The sequence below is a fragment of the Notolepis coatsorum genome (assembly GCF_963971535.1).
Source record: "Notolepis coatsorum genome assembly, chromosome: 2".
Taxonomy (NCBI): domain Eukaryota; kingdom Metazoa; phylum Chordata; class Actinopteri; order Aulopiformes; family Paralepididae; genus Notolepis; species Notolepis coatsorum.
Window position 1 is genome coordinate 176,507,401 of NC_140166.1, and position 20,337 is coordinate 176,527,737.

Consider the following 20,337-nt stretch of genomic DNA (forward strand, 5'->3'; position numbering starts at 1 on the left):
GCTGACGGAGCCCAGGCCGAGCAGCATGACAATTAGAAGATATACGTCCTCAACGTCGTTTATCTCCAGCGGGAAAAAGCATATCGCGAGCCAGGTCCCGTATGAATTTATGGTGTATCCCGCCTGATAGCTCCCAAGAGGGCATAATGGGTCATCCGCATTCTGCCTCCTTGTAGAGAATATGCGATCAATCGCTGTAAAAGCCCAGCTTATTAGATCCATATTACGGTCAAAAGTCGAGTCGAGTTGAGGATTCTGTTGTAAAAAAGAAAGAAGAAAAAGGTCAAAAACGTCCGAGCGTCTCCAGTGAGTGCAGATCCAGGCTCCGGTGAAACAAGCTGTAAGGGCTGGTACGGACGTCTCCAAACCGATAAGAGAGAGGCCTTGATGTGTTTCTCTGGAGGAGGGAGAGGAGATAAAAAATGCGACTGCTTCTGGGAAGAGACTAACCTAGGGGTGCTGCGCTGGTCCTTCTTGCCCTCCAGGGCGACTTACAGTAATTCCCCAAACACCCACACTTCCCCTAATACTTCCCACACCCTCCCACACCCGGTGGCAGTAGTGATAGATGATATAATTTCTCCCCAAAGCAGTACCTTTCCTTGTTGACGAACGGAGACCTGTCCAGAACACCTGCCCCAATGATACATAGGCCCAGTGGCGGCCGGCTGATAGTGGGCGCTAGAGCACCGCCCTCCCTGGTTAAAAGAGAGAAGAAGAAGAAAATATATTTTTTATTTAATTTTTTTTTAGCCCTAGAAATAAAATAAACATGTTTAAAATGAATAATATTTACTCATTTTAAGTATGTTTGTGTTTCCAATGCACAATATAACGTTAATATATCAAATATAAATAATAGTTTTTCATTCACAGGAAGTGACTAGTAACTACCTCTCAGGCCAGGGCGAGACATATCGCGCACAGCAGGGCGTGCACTGGTTTCATCGCTGTATCCTCGCAGCCAATCAAATAGGTCAACGCACGTAACGCACTGTGCGTTGAAATATGATGTAATATGATGGAAGCCGGGCGCGTTTTCAAGCGATCTATATCATCTAAGCAAGCAGCGTCTATACTTTCCGTAGCCGCATTTCTCGGAGATGCTCTAGCCGCATTTCTCGGAGACGCTCTCTGATTGGCCGACGTCAGTTTCTACACTGATTAGGTAGTTACTCTTCGAAGTTGGTTAAGGTTTGTCTTAGAGCGTGACGGCAAGTTCTTTCGACGGTTAAGCTTAGGCACTCTTTCAAAGTTGGTTAAGGTTAGAGTTTGTCTTAGAGCAGGGCGATAGAACGCCAGGTAGTTTGCAGGCTGTTCGATGCGGAAATGGGCAAAGACACAGCTCATCATCACAGTACTTGTGTTGTGGTGGCTAACAAGAAGCTATTTGGCTAGCTGGATGCAGTCTGGACAGTGGATATACATCAACAGTCTGTCTGGGACTGTGGGACAGTGGACATATACACTTTATCAAGCCCTCCTGGACCACGTTTCAACTAAACAAAGTGAGTTAATGCGGTCTCTCTCTCTCTCTCTCTCTCTCTCTCTCTCTCTCTCTCTCTCTCTCTCTCTCTCGCTCTCTCTCTCTCGCTCTCTCTCTCTCTCGCTCTCTCTCTCTCAACACAGCGTGTTGTTGTTGAACTATAACATTTAATTTCGCCGCTGGTGATGCATAATGGATGAATGAATGAATGGTAACTTGTTTAAAATGACAAGATATATGTGTTCATTATTGGATTGATCATACGTGTACTAGTGTAGTATGAATGAACTCGACTTAACATTGTAAACGGGGTAACATTATGTCGAGACTCGAGTCAGTATTCGCTTGGTCAGCTGTCCGCTTGCCCCCCCCCCCCCCTTCACCCCCCCCCGCGCCCACCCAAATGTAGTTCACACCGGCCGCCACTGCATAGGCCGTGGATAGGAAGGGGTTAAGCAGTAATGCACATTAATCGAAAGGAAGGGGTTAAACAGTAATGCACATTAATGGACACACACACATTGATCCCATTTGTACGCCTCTCCTTTTATATAAGTTTGGTTATGCAATCAATACAAGGCACAATGCATGGCACTTAGATCTTACACGTGTAGAAGGGTTAATATACTTTTCACTCGTCCGCAGGGAGAGAGAGAGAGGGTACTGGCGAGCTCCACAAGCTACTCAATGGGAATGATTATTATTATACGCACGTGCGGTCTGCACAACTTAACCCACACAACACAACACACCAGAAAATACAGTGGGCCCACAGTTGAAACAAAAATCCTATCTAAGCCGGCATTACCCAAAACAACAAACGTCGGGGCGCCCCTAGTCACTGGTGCACATGCCAGTTCAATGTATTTATTCTCTTCGCCCTTAGAGGGCATGCTCTCGAAAAGGAGAATGTTCGCTGATAAAGTTCCAGCGCTCGGAGCGCTCTAACAGTACCTGGCTTGAATGTACCAACCGAGTGCTGGCCTGCTCCCGCACCGAATGTCCGTGCCGCGAGATGGCCATCGAACGGTCTCGTGTTTGTCACTAGTGGTCTGCAAGGGCCTTGAAATAAAGCCTGAGCCCTGCCCGAGCCCGTGAACTTCAGGCCCTACCCGAAAATAAGCCCGACTGTAAATAATATTTTAAGCCCTAGCCCGTGTGAAAACCAGAAAAAAATAATTATTATTATTATTAAAATATAATTTTTTTTTGTATTTGTTTTAAATATTCGAAACACGGTTTTATATGAACGTAATAAATAAACAAAACTAAGAAGCATTTACATAGCCTGTTTCGGTCTTATTAGAATGCCGTCTCTCCCAGTGCTCGCTTATAGACTGACTCACACATCAGCCTCGTAAAACGTATTGAAGGCTATAGAATCTTCTTTGACACACACACACACACACGACACACAATAGCCTACTCTGAAATCAGATTTCGAGCAGAGCAACATTATGAAAAGCACAACAAAACAGGTAGCGACCCAGCAAATAATAAACATCACTCACCACGACGTCAGCAACGAGTTGAACACCATTAACAAAACTTCGCCAACCAGCTACATACATCCCAAGAACAAATTAAAACGTTCGCCAACTGGCTATATTCCAACACAACCAATCGAGTTGAACTTGTCCCCTGAGTTCTCCCTGCGCGCTGCGGTAATTACATCCAAATGTTTCTCTGGCGCAAAAGAGAAAACTAATCTTAAAAACGAAGGTTATCCTATAACCCTAGTTATATGAAGAAAAAAAAACGCAATAAAAAAATTAAAAAAATAAAAAACGCCGGTGCCCGGGCCCGGCCGAGCCCGAATTATTTATTTAAAAAAAAGCCCTACCCAGCCCGAACCCGCCGGGCCGGGCCCCGTCGGGCCTGGGCAAGGTTGCAGTGCACTAGTTGTCACCTGTGATAGCAAGGGGCGGGCTGAGCTGACGTTTAGGCAGGCAAGAGCTGGACTGGCTGTCGTCTAGGAGAATGCTGGAGGCAGGTGCGGTCCGGCGACGTCTGTTGCGGTGTCCGCTGCGGGGCTGGGAGACGGTAGAGCGACGTGCGAGCTAACTGTGCTACTAGGCCTATACTTGAAGCTAAGCTTTGGGTCAGTGCGACCCCCTAGCCTTCCGCCTATACTTTACTAAACGCAGCGCGTGGAATATCCACAGCACACTTTGGCAGTAGAACGTCTTCTTCTTGGTTCAAACGTACCCTAAGCACTATACTGGGAAGCTAAACTGTCGCATACGCACCGTGGCAGGAGTCGTATTTCGCGTGTCTTTAGTATCGGGAGCTCCTGCTCCACACGTCTGCTTGCTTCAATGGAAAACGACGAAGAGAACATCTCGTTGTCTGAGCCCCTCCTTCCGCCAGCCTCTTCCTCACCTGCCGTCACCAGCCCAACGTCGCACCAGCTCCCCCTGGCGGCAGTCCAGTGCCATGTCCCATTACTAAATGTCAATATTAGGAGATGGAGAATCAAGGGCGGCTAGGTGGTGTAGTGGGCAAGGCACTCACCACCAGTGTGGAGACGCTAGGATTCGCGTGTTCGAATCCAGCTCTCCACATTGTTTTCAGTTTAGCTGGTCGTCCGCAGTAATACACATTGGCCGTATTACGGGGAGGGAAAACTGAAGGGTGGGGATCGAACGTTGTGAACAAGCGACTCCTACAAGTCGGTTGGTGCGCCTGCGCAGTAGAATCAGGAAGTGTCGGGGGCAGCGTGAGCCTCCCACGCGTTACTCCTCGACACTCTGAGAGATCGAGCTGCGCAGGTGAAAAGATGCGACTGCTGTTACCTCAAGTACCGGAGGGGACTTGTGCTATGTATGATTTAGTCCACATTGCAGCCGGCTTGTGGGAGGCAAGAAACAGCGTTCGTGACAGGGGAGGGTTGAATTGGATGATACGAAATTGGGATGGGAGAAAATATAGAAAAATGGGAGAAAAAGTGGATCAAAAAAAAAGGAGATGGAGAATCAAGACTGGTCAGCGAGGTACACAACGTTATCATGAACACAGTAGAGTACAAGGAATTAGAGTTAGACACATTGAATTATTGTTAGACATATTCAGGTGTCTACATAAAGAATTTGGTAAAGAATTTGCACTACAACCATACCTCTTTACACCTTACTGTAAATTGTACCTAAATTATACCTCATCCCATTTCTACTTTGCACTGTATAGTATATTGGATATTAGTATATTGTATAGTATATTGTATGGTAACTCAGTTACTTCTACTCTGCATTGAACATTGTACATATGTACATACTGAACACTTGTGTCTACGTACTTGACTTCTATTTTATACTAGATATACTTATTTTATTTTATACTTATCTATTTTTGTCTAGCACAGTCTCTGGAGCGTAACAGAAAGAAGCATTTTGTATAAAAGTATTCTGTACTTCTGTATGACAACTAATCAAGAAACTTGAAACTTGAGAAACTTGAGTAAAGAAATACAAACTAGAAAAAGAATGCAAGATACTGAGATGGATAACACACAACAACAAATTCAAACCAGGGATAGATGCAGGGTGCGAACCATGGGGGAGCTGGGGGAGCCATGGCTCCCCTATATGAGACATCAGCCCAGAATTTTTGGGGGGTCTCTAAAATACTGACAATACATTTTGCCATCCATTTCTAATTTTTCTGTAATTTTCTGTATCGTCATCATCGTGGTTGAGGCGGAAAATGTATGAGGGGCCATTTAGGCCATATACCGTCACTGTCACATATACATATTGAAATGTGTCTCGTATGTCCACACTCCTCACTCGTGTTATGTAATAGCACGATGACGGGGAGTTGTGGTTTTTAGACATATGTATATATATTTATATATATATATATGGCAGATTGAAAACCGTTTGCCATGTCTGATGTGGTGCCAGACAGTGGCTTGATTGTGTGTGTTGGATATGACGTTTTAGTCTTATCCCCCATGAGAATATACTTGGTATGATTTCTGACTGTGTCTGGTACTAGGTTGTTCAGTTGTTCAGCAGGGCCATACGGTGTGTCCACATTCCCCACTCGTGTTTCATGATGGGGGACTAGTGTCAGGGGCCGTTTAGGGCATATACCGTCACTGTCACATATTCATATTGAAATGTGTCTCGTAGGTCCACACTCCCCACTCGTGTTATGTAATAGCACGACGACAGGGAATTGTGTTTTTTGGACATATATGTATGGTATCGTGTGAATGAGGTACGCTGGGGTAAATAAGACTGTAATGTATTTTCCTTGGTCTGCATCCCCCTAACAATTGTGTGTATTGAGGCGTGCTGCTTTGTACCCATTCTGCAATCTGTTGATGCGATTTTCAATCACTATATCATGCGACTCGCGCCTTGTGTCACCTGTTTTTGAACAAGGTGAGGCGCCGCAGGGCCATGCCGTGTGTCCACACTTCCCACTCGTGTTATGTACGTGACAACGGCGGATTATGGTTTTGGGCATATGTATATATAATATATATATATGGTAGTTTGAAAACCATTTGCCATTTCTGATGTGGTGCCAGACAATGGGTTTCCCCCCCCGTGTTGTGTTAGACATGTATTTATATATGTATATATATATATATGGTAAAATTGGAAATGGGCTGCACTGGGGTAAATAAGACTAGTCTTTCCCTGGTCAGCATCACTCTGACAATTGTGTGTATTGAGGCGTACTGCATTGTACCCATTCTGCAATCTGTCGATACAATTGTTGTCCCCCGGAAGACCGTGACTACTGGTTCGCCCTTCGGGGGAACCGTGGATGGGCCACGACACGAAGGAGGTGAATAGAAGGTGGTAACGGGTTTCCCCGTTGCCCTGGGTGGTTTTATGTACGTATTGTTTTTGTTGTTGGGTGCGACTGTGGTAGTGGGACGCTGGAAAGCGTTCCCCCCTCTCGCCCACGTTGTACATAATTCCTCTATTCTTTGCACTGTACATATGATGTTTGTTGTTGTTTACGTTGGTTTTTTGTAATAAAAAAGCCAGAGTGAAACCAGTGGGTTCTGTTCAACAGACGTTCAATTATTCCTCTGTTACCATGTCTGATGTGGTACCAGACGATGCCTATTATTATTGTAATGCGCTTTGAACCCGCTGCCCCCTGGCGTTTAGCCCGGGGAGCTGCGAGCGGTGCTTGAGGTTCCATCTTTTCTATTGAAAACTTGAACTGGCATTACACTTGGCGGGGGCCTTTGAACCTAATCGTATGTGTGTTGTGATATGAAGTTTTAGTCATATCCCCAATGGATTATGCCATTTTACCTCTCCTCAGGGAGGTGAAATGGTGGCGTGTCTAAAGCGAAAACGTGCTTTTTCCGTCAGCAGGTCCTTTTTCAGTAATGTAAAATGACTGTCTGGTATACTGGTTTTGGTCAACTGCCCCACCGATTCTATTATTTAAATTATAAACAACCCCCCCCCTTTCATCCGCGCATGATGAGTCATAATATTTAGGATCGTATTCAGTTGGATTTTTTAATATAGCGTGTATCGCGAATAAACTGCAATCGTTAATCTATTATGCGTTTAGGCCTATAACTAGCGTTCTAGGAATTACTGCAGAAAACGATAAAAACATACTTATATTCTAGACGGTATTTTCGTATGAATCTATGAATGAAAAAGTATAACGTTCCTACATCCTGAACGATAGCTAATCGATGTTGAATGGGCCATAGTAATGTCAATTTAGCAATACAATTTAAAAAGTTATAGCCCTGCAAAGAAGGTGAACATCTCCATAGGCTTAGACTGGTGGCAGTGATCATACATTGATGGATAGAAGCGTGGCAGTCAATGTGTTAAGAAGCACAGTGAAGTTACCGGTTGTTATTTGATTGGTTGACTGATTGATTGAAAATGTTATTAACAGATTGCAGAATGGGTACAATACAGTACAGCTCAATACACACAATTGTTAACACATTGTCTGCCACGCAGTTTGCCCATCTTATACCACTCTCTGCCAGTGCTGTAACCCTATGGTGTCGCTCACCTTCTTTGCAGGGCTATAACTTTTTAAATATTATAGCTATATCTACATTACTATGGCCCATTCAACATCGGGTATCTATCGTTCCGGATGTGGGAACGTTATATTTTTCCATTCATACATTGTCGCGTTAGTACCGTCGTGAATATAAGTATGTTTTTAGAGTGTAGAGCAGTAATTCCTAGAACGCGAGTTATAGGCCCCGACGCATGTTATACATAATCGATTGCCGTTTCGTTCCTATACACGCTATATTAAAAAATTCAAATGCATATGATCGCTATACATTATGCTCCATCATGCGTGAAGGAAAGGGGGGGGTCGTTTATGATTCCTTGATTGTCAGTAACGGCTTTCTTTAGTACGACATCATACGTTGATCAGATGGATTGCAATGAAATAAATACACAATCGAGCTGGAATTAACGTTAGATTCCTCTTACCTGTGGCCGATGAGTCTGGAGAAAAAATATTCCAATTATTTGATTTCGATCTGCTAGATCTATTTTCCGCTTGTACGACGCAATAAACGCCGAAAGCATATTGATTCTTGCGTCTCGTAAGCGATTCAATGCCACTCAAGTGTTTGTCTGGATCCACGTAACAAGATAGCTCTGCCAGAAAAATTTTCCTGATGCACAGAGTGCCACATCCGGTTTAGAGTGGAGTGCAACTCGCCCGAAATCCACCAGGCGGCAGTATTGAGGCGTTGCAATATCAGACAGAGTCCAGCTGGCTCCCGGAGCCTTGCTGGATGAATTATGAATGCCAATAGTGAATAAAGGAAATAACGATCATAAAAACGAGTAAACTCGTTGTTGCCGTTATTAGATTGGCGGGCAATAACGAGTATACTCGTTTTTGGCACAGAACCAGTTAAGGGGATGCAGACCAGAGAAAGGCTTTCGTCTTGTTTACATCAGGGTCCCCCATTTTCAATGCATCATAACATATATGACATACATGACATACAGATAGACAGTACTGCTACATCTATACATTTATGACATACCAGATTTACAAATACAGTACTGTTTGTGATACAAGAAGAGTCTAAAAAAGAGAGTATATACATTTGACGAAGAAACTGTACATTGGAGGAGGTTGGTAGGTAGGAGATTGGTAGGTGGGTGGAGGGGGGGGGGGGGTATTTCGTATAACACACTCCACATGACCCCAGAACCTCAATGTAAATAAACTATAATCACCCTACAAAAACAGTACTGTATTTGTAAATCTGGTATGTCATAAATGTATAGATGTAGCAGTACTGTCTATCTGGGTTTAACATGGTTTGTGGAGCTCCCTCTAGTGTCTACTAGTGGATCCACTATTGGATCTACTTTCTCTGTGGATGGTTTTGTGAATACATCTCCATTATGCTTCAATTACTGTGTGTTTATTCTATAGCAATAAGGTTGGGTGAATTCGGCCATTGTATAAAAGACATTACACCACTTGTAGTCGTGTGTTATAGGAATTAGATCGTGCCTAGGGGGGTCTAACGACCCTCCGCTGCGCGTCGGGCCTAACAACCACCCCTAGGCATGATCTAATTTCTATAACGTTAGGTTATGACTATAACCAAGTTCTGTTAGTATAGCGACGCTCGGCATCGCTCTCTGCACTATCTCGCATACGTGCACGCGCACTGAATAAAGACCACAATGTACCTTTAATCCCAATATTTGTCTGACCACACCCCTATCAGCTTACCCATATAAGCAGGGGTGGGGCCACCCACTCTCCTCCTTCCCAAGCTTTCGCCACAAGGCGAGGTCAAAGGCTGCAGCGGCGTCGGATGCCGAGCGTCGCTATACTAACAGAACTTGGTTATAGTCATAACCTAACGTTCTGTATCGTATCGCTCTCGCTCGGCATCGCTCTCTGCACAAGGGAGGCCGAGCGAGAGCCAACGGCCGACAAATACACCCCGCTGACAGCCCCCCACAAACCATCAGAACAGGGAGGGCCGAGCCCCCCCGACCCACCCTAATGGCGGGCACCCCCCCTATTAGGGGCTTCACGGGAGGGCGACGGACCCGACCGTGCGAAGAGGCACTCAAGCAACTCAACGCACAGGGTGAGCAGACCGTGGCTTGACCCCACGACTACACACACGCACAACCCGCATGCCACCCGGGAACGAACGGAGGAACAACCTCGTTACTGCCCCCAGAATCACGGGGTCAAGGGCAAACCCAACCCCGTGGCAAGGCCGTAGCAGCGGAGCACGAAGGAAGACCCAGACCCACCAAAAGGACTGGACTCCCTAGAATGGGGGCCCGGAGAAGTCCATGATGCCAGCATCAAGACCCCACCAGGTGGGCACGTAGTGCCCCGCCCCCCACATCGCCAGCGTATTCGGACAAAGGCCCCTCAGTTACTGCACCTGGTATTCCCAGGCGGAAACCCATCCAAGTACTAACCAGGCCAGAACCTGCTTAGCCTCCGAGATCGGACGAGATCGGGCGTGTTCAGGTTGGTATGGCCGTAAGCCGAGCGGGCCCCGTCCCCCCAATAGTACACCGCCTGGCACACTGACCCTGCAGAACAGGCAGTCAGCATGGCCGTAAGCACACAAAAAAGGTTAACCAACGGAAGCAGGCAGCGCACCGGGGAAAAAAAAAAAAAAAAAAACAGGCAACAGGCTGTTAACCCTAGCCTGGAGACTGCGGACGAGACAGGCGCCAGAGGGGACAGCTGAACACAGCCGCCCCGGCGGAAGGAGCGTAAGCTGGCGGTGTTGCATGACCAAGCCTCCATTTAAAAACCCCCACCCAGAGGGGTCGAGGCAGAGAAGGCTGACACGATTGGCAGACGTCATGAACGTGCAGGGGCACCCTCAAACGGTGAACCCGGGAGTTGACACTGCTCCAACACACCAGGGAATCAACCACCTCGGTGTTACCCAATGCGGTGGTTGTTCCTATAACCCCTCAAGAAAAAACTCCAAAACACACCTGCGGGTATACACCGGCTATACCGCAGTACAAGTGTTTCAGTTTCCAAAAAGGGTTAACCCAGGCCTACGGGTCGCAAACATCACTTCGGACCGGGCCTGGCGGTACGGGAAGCACAGGGTCACCAGAGGAGGTCAAAAAACCACCCCCACAGGCCCCTCTTCGCCATGCGTGAGAGAGGAGCGAAAAATAATGGAGAACCAGCCCCTAAGCACACCGTACCTGGTATTCCCCGGCGGTCTCCCAACCAAGTACTAACCAGGACCAACCTGTGTAGCGGCCGAGATCCGACGAGATCGAGCGCGTACAGAATGGCATGGCTGTAAGCCATGACGACAGTGCTGAGTAAAAACATACCCAACCAGGGTCTCCATAGCGCTTAACCCTGTGACACCCAGACCGACCTGGCATTTTTCCCCCTGAAAAAAGCCCAAGTCCCTCAGGGTACCAGAACAGCAGATCTGCATCCCCGGCGGACAACGGGTTCAACTGATCTGGACCAGCGTGACCAGAACCAGTCCCGTGCCCTAACCACGCCGACATGCCTACTCCAGGAGAAGGGCAGATATGCGTGTTGATCTTAACATGAAAAGAAGGCGCCACCCAGACGTTCGGACGAACCGCGCCTGGTGGCCCACCCCAAGGGCGTGAGACCCCACCACATATGTTCAGATCCATCCCGTCATCATCCCCCAGACATGAACGAGAATCCGTCGACAACCCACCCAGGTCATGGGATGTGGTCGTCGGAAGAGGAAAAACCCCCATCTCAGTTGCTTTATAAAAACGCTGTTTCAACCACAAGCAACCAAGGCGTGCCAGTCAATCGCCTGTTTACAGCGAGCTAGCACTATACGTGCGTCGGGACACACCCCCATCAATGAACAGGCTAATTAGACCTGTCATTGAATCCCCAAGGCGCCCAGGGGAACGACAAGAGGGGTGTGACACTCCCTAACTCCAACACTTCTGGAATAGAAAGAAGGAAGCATCAACAGTATGTATCCCAGTCTACACAGCCGGGGTAAAACATGTTCACATTTTTACATCCCACCACCCTCCCATAGGAAAGAGACGGGGATCCCCAGAGAGACTTCCCACGCGAGCTGTACAGATTGAAAAGAATATATTGCACCTTGAGCCATGTAAAAAACTGGTTACAGGGCCTCCGGGGAAGAGGCACTGAACCCATACACACTCAATAAACGAATTGAATCGAATATACATACAATAGAAAAGGACCCTTCTAGAGGGTCCACTCACTTTGACAATCTGAGGAGGAAGGCTCTGTACTCTGATGGAGGCTTCCTCACATGGAAGAAGGAGTCCGAACTCACAGAAGGCCTGAATAGGCGCTTGGTGAGGAGGAGCCCTGACCACCCCCCCTGAAAACAGATCCATCACATGGACCTGAACAGCACACGGAAGTCCTACCAACAGAGACGCGCACGGTGACGTACTCTATGGCGGGGGAATTCCTGCGGTGCACACGCCCAATATACCAGGCCGTGGGACCAGGAACTCCCTCCCCCCCCCCCCCCCCGCCGAACCGCCACGTGACGGGAACCTTGAAGGACAGGGGGTGTACCCCTGACCGACAGAACAATGAGGAGAGGAAAGGTTACCAGTTCACCCCTTTACGACCCCACACCCATGATACGATGTAACGACAAAAAGAGAATATGACACAGTCATAGTCAGCTCTATGAAGCGTTTCACAGCTCCACACAGCGCATGAGCTAACCTGCTATCTGATTTTTACTAAGGAAAAACACAGAATAGAGAGGGCTCTAAGAACCCCGGTCCAACATACACATGTGCTTCTGTGGCCAGTACAACCCAGTTGTAGGTCACATGACACACACAACCCATCATCACCTACAAAAAATGGCAAAAACACTCAACAGAGGAACGCCGTTTTTTTCACAATGAGAGAATACATCATTCTTGATTAGTATCGACCACAGGCCTTGCTAAGCACACATGACAGCAACCAAACCAATTTCCCTTTAGGAAATAAGTTTCTCCAGCAGATTTAGCACAACCTCAGCAATCAAGCTAAGAGTTACATCGTATCCCTACCACACAAAAGACACAATTAATGCACAACATGTCTGATAGGAGGATGAAAAAGTCCCCAGGGAACCGGGGGGGAAACACAATCCTCCTATTTTACCCTCAATACGGCCAGTTAAAACAGGAAAACCTGTTAATGTGTGAACACACTGTTCATTGTCATTACAGTCTGAGAAAGAACATTCTTTTACTCACTTGTCACCAAGCATAGCTTCATAGGTTAGTTACCTTAGTTGTGAGCATATAAACACCATGATGTTTCTCACACAACAACCAGATCCGATTTGCACGGAGAAGCTAACTGCCAGTGACAAAAAACAGCTCACACATAACCCGCAACGTATCCTAAATGCATTGCAACAACACACGTTTTGGGAAAAAACACCGTTATCCACAATACATCTAGCAAAGTAAAACCAGAAGACGTGTTATGAGGTCTGGTCAACCCCGTACCTACCCGGAACGCAGATCAGCGAAGTGCAGTCACAGACACCGTAGAACACAGCCGCTCCTGTGTTGTCCGAACTGGGTAGCGTCACCGCCCCAACCCGTACTACAGTCCCCCGTTGATGCAACCTTGCCGTCCAGGCTCAGGGCAGGGTCGACGAAACATCCCCTGTCAAGGATGACGTCGCGGTCAAGAGTGTAAAACATGTTAAAATCAAAGCACGTTCAACAGAATAGCATCAAGCTAACGGCCGCTCCAACCGTTCGGGTGCTACTGCTTCCGCTTGCGAGATGCCGAGCTAACGACGCACGCGATCAGAAGCGAGCTCACGGCGGCGCGCGAGAAGCCAAGCTACCCCGCGCCAGCCATGGCCCATAGCAGCAAGCTAACGTTACCTAGCGACCACGACATGCTAGCCCCGCAGCTAACAGCTGACTGGCTAATAGTAGGCCCTAAGCAGGCCATGCAGCGATCCAGCAGGCTAACGCAGCAGTTAACAGCTGACTGGCTAACCGTAAGCTATGAACATGTAAACAATGACATAACACTCACCCAGACAGGCCGCCGTTCTGAACCTCTCCTCACTTTTTAAGAGAAAAGAGAAAACAAGATGTCAACACCGCTTCACAACGGTGACTTTACCACATCCGACGGAATCAGCACAGTACCAACTGGCCTGTGTAGCTGACTTTGAACATGAATCTGCCGCTATCGCACATTACATGCACATATCCCCTCGTGAAGGAATACTCTCATTTGGATATGAAAGATGGGGCCTTAACACGGTGACAGAGAGAATCCACTCGTCCAGAACACACAGGGATCACCAGTGTCAATGGTCGCGGCCCACTAGTTAAAACTATAATGGTCTTCAGACCAAGGCCTTCTGTCGCCTAGGTGGCTAAACAAAGGACCCTAGCCTGGGGCCGGTTTCCATAAACTTTGTCAAGTAGCCCCCATAGCACTAACAGACAAGTGGAGCCCGCCAGCAAACACTACTCACCCAACCTGGAACGCACCGCTTCTCACAACAGCGGCATGTCCGACAGTTCAGCTGTGGCCTGACAGGTTTCACCCCAACAAACACAGCAAGGAACTGCAGTTGAGAAGCATGCAGCGGCGTGCTCCCAATACGAAAACCGGTGGAGGGTTTTTAGAATGATCATCATCTTCCAGACACTCCAGTACGAAGACAATATCGCCGTATTTTCTCGAAAATAGTGAGAGAGAAAATAAAGATATGATGTCAACGTATCCTTGTTTCCCAAGCTGCTCCTAAACCTTTCTTCCATCATGGTGTCAAGTGTGGGGATCTACCGAGGCACTTCTTCCTTGTGGTGAAAGCGAGAAGGAGGAGAATGGGTGGCCCCACCCCTGCTTATATGGGTAAGCTGATAGGGGTGTGGTTAGACAAATATTGGGATTAAAGGTACATTGTGGTCTTTATTCAGTGCGCGTGCACGTATGTGAGATAGTGCAGAGAGCGATGCCGAGCGAGAGCGATACGATACAGAACACACTCCTGTGCGTGATGTAATGCTTAAGTTTAGACCAGTGGAGGCTTGATCTCATCTTTTCACAGCAGGAGTAGGGCAATCAAGGTAAAAGGGGAATGTGCCTCTGTAAATTTATCACAGTATTTCTGAAAGATTTACAGCATTGCATTACAGGCCATTAGCCCCTGTGCTTGAGCCACACCTAATATCATCATGCATGATCACAGAAAAACAAGCCTTTTTGCAATAGGCTACTCCCGTCCCATGCGCCCAAGCCAATTGGCATGAACACACATACAAACACACACACACCTCCATGCACAATTTCAGCCTTCTAGGGCAAAACCTGTAGTCGCTAGAGAGAGGGGACATTTTTGTGGACCAATCAACCGACATAGTGACCTATAGAGCTGCTGGTCACAGCTATAATAAAAAAAACACACACAAATGTATATGCAATATGCATACTACCTGATAAATGATGAAAGTGATCATCTCCCCAGGGATGCTGGCGGAGCAGTTTTCAGCAGGCGGACCCAAGCTTCAGTTGTACAACTATGCAGAAGATCACTGGGAGCAGCTGATGGACTGGCAGCATGCCACCATGTACCTGTTCTTCAGTCTTGCCGGCACAGTGTCTCTCATCGTCCACACCACAGAGACTGCCCCGATGGCCCTGGATAGACTGATGCTGGCCATTGCTTTCTTTAATGAAGGTAAGAAGAACCAGAAGAGGGATTTTTTTACATTCCTGTAATCAGCGTTTATAGTACTTAAGATTGAAGTACTGTGAAAGATGGCATGTGTAAACCCACCTGGATTCTAACTAGGGATGCTCCCTTCCGACTTTTTCAGTCCCGATACCAATACCTGGGCTTTGAGTATCGGCCGATACTGAGTACCGATCCAATCCATTACTTTTAATGAACAGTATATACTTGGACCATCCTTTTAGGGTCATTGGATTGTTAGAGACTCCATTAGAGAGAGTTCACCTCTTAACTCATTCTGCGCCAATAACGCTTGAGCGCCAATAACGAGTATACTCGTTTTTAGATTCTTTGATCTTTTTCCTTTGATCCCCGGTCTAAACACTCCCTAGGTCTCCCTGGCTCATCTGCCTACGTTGGAATTGCAATGACGATCGAATCTCGCCAGGTGGCAGTATCGCCTACCTTTTGAACTGGGAACTGGGAATATCACTTGTCTTGTGATCCACTCCGGCTGTTTCTGCCTAGGAGTGGATCACAACATAGCAATCGTGGAAGATTTGGTGCCTCAGATCTATTATTTCCCGTATGGTAGCCATGCCCAATATACACAAGTAATTGCGATCGCCATGGGATCGACTGGGATTTATTCATTTTGGAGTACTTTCTGACTGAGGTAAGGTCTATTTTAGGTAATCTGCTGGTATTTATTTAACGTAAAACATGATTCTGTACCGATCACAGTGTTGTAGTTTACCGGACAGAAACATGCTTTTTGTAACGATCGCAATTTCTAGTTAAAACAACCCCCCCCCCCTTGATGATTTTGTGAAGACACATAAGTATATGGTATATACCGTTGATTTGGAAGTATTTGGGGTTTCGGGCGACCAACCAGAACGATTTGGGCATAATGCATATAACGCATCATATCTTGCAATCTATGAAAAAAGACTGGATTATTTAGGAAAGGGGCGATGGTTAGCGTGTAATAGCGCACAAACTACAGTATGTAGAAATTAACTGGTTAGTCACTCTTGAACTATAAACAATGCCTGTCAAATGATTGTCTCCATAGCTACTGTATAATACAGAACACACGATGGGTCTGCAAACATCTCTAAAATGGTCAATAACGCTGGCGCCATTGAGTAAAGATGGGAAAAGAGCGTGGCGCTCAAAGAGTTAACAGGCACCCAGAAAAGTGGATTTTTTTTTACTTGAACTTGAGGACTGCATACTTTTTTTGCAAAGCTTATCTTTATACTTTATACTTATAGCACATGCATGATGAGCCTGGTCTCTTTTGAAAGATAACATTCTGAAGTTAAAGTTACTAATGCAAAAAGGAAAATCACTTTTAGTGCTAATGAAATAGAGTAACAGAGGTTACTCAACTTGAGTTGAACTTGAACTTGTGTACTCATATTTTTCTGTAGTGGTTGCAATATAAAATATAAATATCTATAAAAATAGGTATACGCTGGCAAACACCGCGGATCCATAGCCTGAAGTCTTATGTAGTACAGGTCCAAATTTCATAAAAATCCATTCATAAATGGGTCTTTGGGAGAGATCCGGGTAAACCGTGTGCCAAAAGAAAAGCTCTCCAGAATTCCATTTCCTCATCCACAGCCATTCATTCGAAATGTTTTTCACTTCTGGTTTTCGCTCGTCAACTTTCACCTAGATCCCATATTCACACCCCCCATGTGGGGTATCTTTGGAAAGCTACACTCATTGGCTACAACGCTGACCAATAATATTCGCCATCAGCAGATGATTGGCAGTTCTGGAGTGTCGGGAGTCCGGGGTGGTCATCTGACGCGGTGCACGTCTGACATATCGTCATGTAACTTGAGAACCGAGGCACGGATTTGGTCGAGGTGGCGTTCGAACGGCAAGAAATAGTTCTTTAATTCGGTAATTTATATGTTTGGCGAAAAATGCAGCTGCAAGCCGCTAGACGCTCGCTAGACGCTCGCAAAGTCCCGTGACTGGGTTGTGCATGTTAAGAGGTTGTGTCAAAATTGCTTTGATTTCTGGCATGTTAGATGTCTTTCTTCGTATCAGATTTTAGATTCTCAGAAATTCTCTGATACAGATATTCTATTTTAGCCTGGTATCGGACTGATATCCGATACCAGTATCGGTATCGTTGCATCCCTTTCTAACCCGGTTAAAATCAAACCACCAGTCGACCAAAGGGAAATCCGCCCTGGCGAAGGGAGATGCGTACTAGGCGTACTAGTACTAATATTAGTAGTACTAGTACTCATGCAAGACCATTGACCCCCAGTTTTTTTAATTATGGTTGGCTATGTAACTGCTTCCTCGAAGGAGGAGATTACAACTTGGTTGCATACTTGACAACAAACTCTCTACTACTTTCCTCTTTCATAAATAGAAGGGCCTTGGTAATTTTGGCAAATGCTCTGATTCAATGTTATTTTGATTATGCCTGCTACTCTTGGTTCACAGCCATCACCATGAAACTTAAAAACAGGTTACAGACTTCCAAAAACAAACTAATAAGGGTGATCCTGACCCTACACCCCCAGAACCCACCTCCTCTCCTCTCACTTCCTCAGGCTCAGCTGGCTCAGAGTGGAGGAGAGGGTCTCTCAAAATAAACGGGAGGCTCCACGCTACCTCACTGACTATTTTTATAAAGTCAGTGACGTACACAGCTACTCCACCAGAGGAAGCTCCACCAACATTGTACCTTTCAAATTTAAATCTTTAATGGGCAAATGTACCTTTTTATATTCTGCAGCAATTTTATGGAACAGACTACCTGAAAATATAAAGCTACTTACTTCCTTACCTTCAAGACTGCAAAATGGTTTTTAATCAGTTTTTTTTCTTCTATCCCCTGTATTTGTTTTAAGTATTGGAACCCCTGTAGGGTCATTGGGTCTCATTCACCAACATTGCCAAAATATTTCTCTGAGGGCAACCATCTTTGAACCGACTAAGACAGAATCGCCGACAAGTAGTACACCCTGATTCACCAACGCTGGGATGGCCACAATGAGGAATGTCTCATTGACAAACATGAATGCGTGTTCGCGTTTAGTTCATTTGCATACAGACACGCCTCCGGCAGCTCCTTATAAAGCGAACAAACATACCTGTGTGCAAATGAAATCGCAAAAAGTATGAGTTAGACACACCTGTCCATCTCATTATAGTGCAACTGATGATGCAGCCGTGTGGAAATGGTGGCTGATATAGGTAGCGGAAGCGCTTTGCGACCGATCAAAATGAGATTAGATTAATGTATTGTCATCATATTATATACAGCTCGCGGCCACCTACCGCAGCGCGCGCACACACACACACACACACACACCCTGTCATAATCACAGCACGGACCTACTTCACTCCCCCTCCTTTTCCCCTCACGTCCTCCACACGCTCCTCTTCATCCCCCTCTCCATCCACTGCACACTCCTCCTCATCCTCTCTTTCTCCAGTCACCCCTTCCTTTACCCTCATACGCCCAGCTGTATTTCATCCCCCTAATTCGCACGCGGTCAAGCACCCCACTCTCCACAGCTGCACTCAATCCTTCCCTGATGGGGGGACTACTTCTACACCTCGACGCTGACCAGAAGCTGTCGTGGTATTAATTACCACTGCCCAGGTACGACGTCTCTGCCGAAAGCTCTGCTAGATACCAACCGTGTATTTGCCTACTCTAACCTGTTTCTCTCCTGTGCCCCAAAGGACCGCCGTCCCTGCCTGGACGTCACCTGTTCCCGAAGAGGAACACTTGTTCTCCCGCTGCAACCCAGCAGCTTCCAAGACAAGCACCAGGACCGCTTGCTCACTCACTGCCACCGCGGCAGCCACAAGACAGAACATAACCCGTTCTATTTCCCCCAATTCCTGTGTTGCTCATTTGACATTAAACACCCTCTTCTCGTGTATTCAGCAATTGGGCTGTGCTCCAGACCCCAGTTCTCACAGAATACCACGACCACGATGACAGCACCAGCTGTACACGAGACCGAGGAGGAGGATACACATCCATCACGTAAAAGGAAGTTTCTAAGGGAGCCCGTGAGTATTATCGACGACCAGAATGCCCGGGTCGACCAACTCGCTCACTCCTTAGACGCCGTCACGGCGCAGCTGGCCGATCTCGCCCTCGACTCCGTTGAGCGAGAAACACAGTATCTACGTATCGAGGCACATTTGGCACAGCAGGGCCTACCAGCCGCTACCCCCGCTGCACCAAGCCCCCCGCATAGAGAACCCCCTGTCCCCGCACCAGAACGTTACGACGGAAGCGTCTCCAAATGCCGTGCGTTTTTATTCCAGTGCTCGTTAGTGTTCGAACAACAACCCCACACGTTTCACAGCGATAGGTCTAAAGTAGCTTACCTGTCTGCGCTGCTCACAGGCGCGGCGTTGAGATGGGCCACCGCTCTCCACTTTAACAATTCCTTCCTCTGCAATTCGTACTCCGAGTACGTCGACGACATGCGTAAAGTGTTTGACCACCCTCCAGATGGCTCAGAGGGGGCCTCCGGCTTGTTTTCAATCCGCCAGGGAAGCTGCAGCATAAGCGAATACGCTATCGATTTCCACATCCTCGCCGCCGGCTCCGACTGGGGGGACACACCGTTGCGAGGCGCATTTCGCCAGGGCTTGAACGCCGCTATTAAAGACGAGCTTGCGTCCAAAGAAAGACCCACCTCCCTGAGCGAGCTAATCCATTTGGCCAGGGAACTGGACCTGCGTCTTCGGGAACGTCGTCGAGAGAAAGCTAGCACCGCTCGTTCGCCTATACCTGGTCCGCCTCGTCGCGCCGCCCGCGCTGAAGAAAATAGTTCCTCCGAGCCCATGGATCTCGACCGCTCACGTCTTCCCCCCAGCGAGCGCCGACACAGGCTCGCCACAGGAGCATGCCTGTACTGCGGCCAAACAGGTCACTCCATTGTCTCATGCCCGCTTCGCCCCAAACGACGGGGCTCGACAGTAGCGCTGAGCGTCTGTTCGAGTCTTGATATCGCTCCCAGCTCCGGCCCAAACATGCTATTCCGCGCCACGCTGTGTCTGAATAACCAATCACTCCCGTTATCCGCCCTGGTTGACTCAGGGGACGACGAGAATCTCATCGACGCCGGAGTAGTCT

The 20,337-nt window shown here is 47.3% G+C and overlaps 1 protein-coding gene across 1 annotated transcript in view; it reads left to right on the forward strand.

The window, feature by feature from the left end:
- The window catches only part of tmem45a (transmembrane protein 45a), a 51,225-nt gene that overhangs the window by 16,911 nt on the left and 13,977 nt on the right, over window positions 1-20,337 (forward strand). The window contains exon 3 of the mRNA XM_084309322.1: window positions 14,985-15,197. Within this exon, the coding sequence (XP_084165448.1) occupies window positions 14,985-15,197 (213 nt within the window). The remainder of the gene's footprint in view (window positions 1-14,984; window positions 15,198-20,337) is intronic.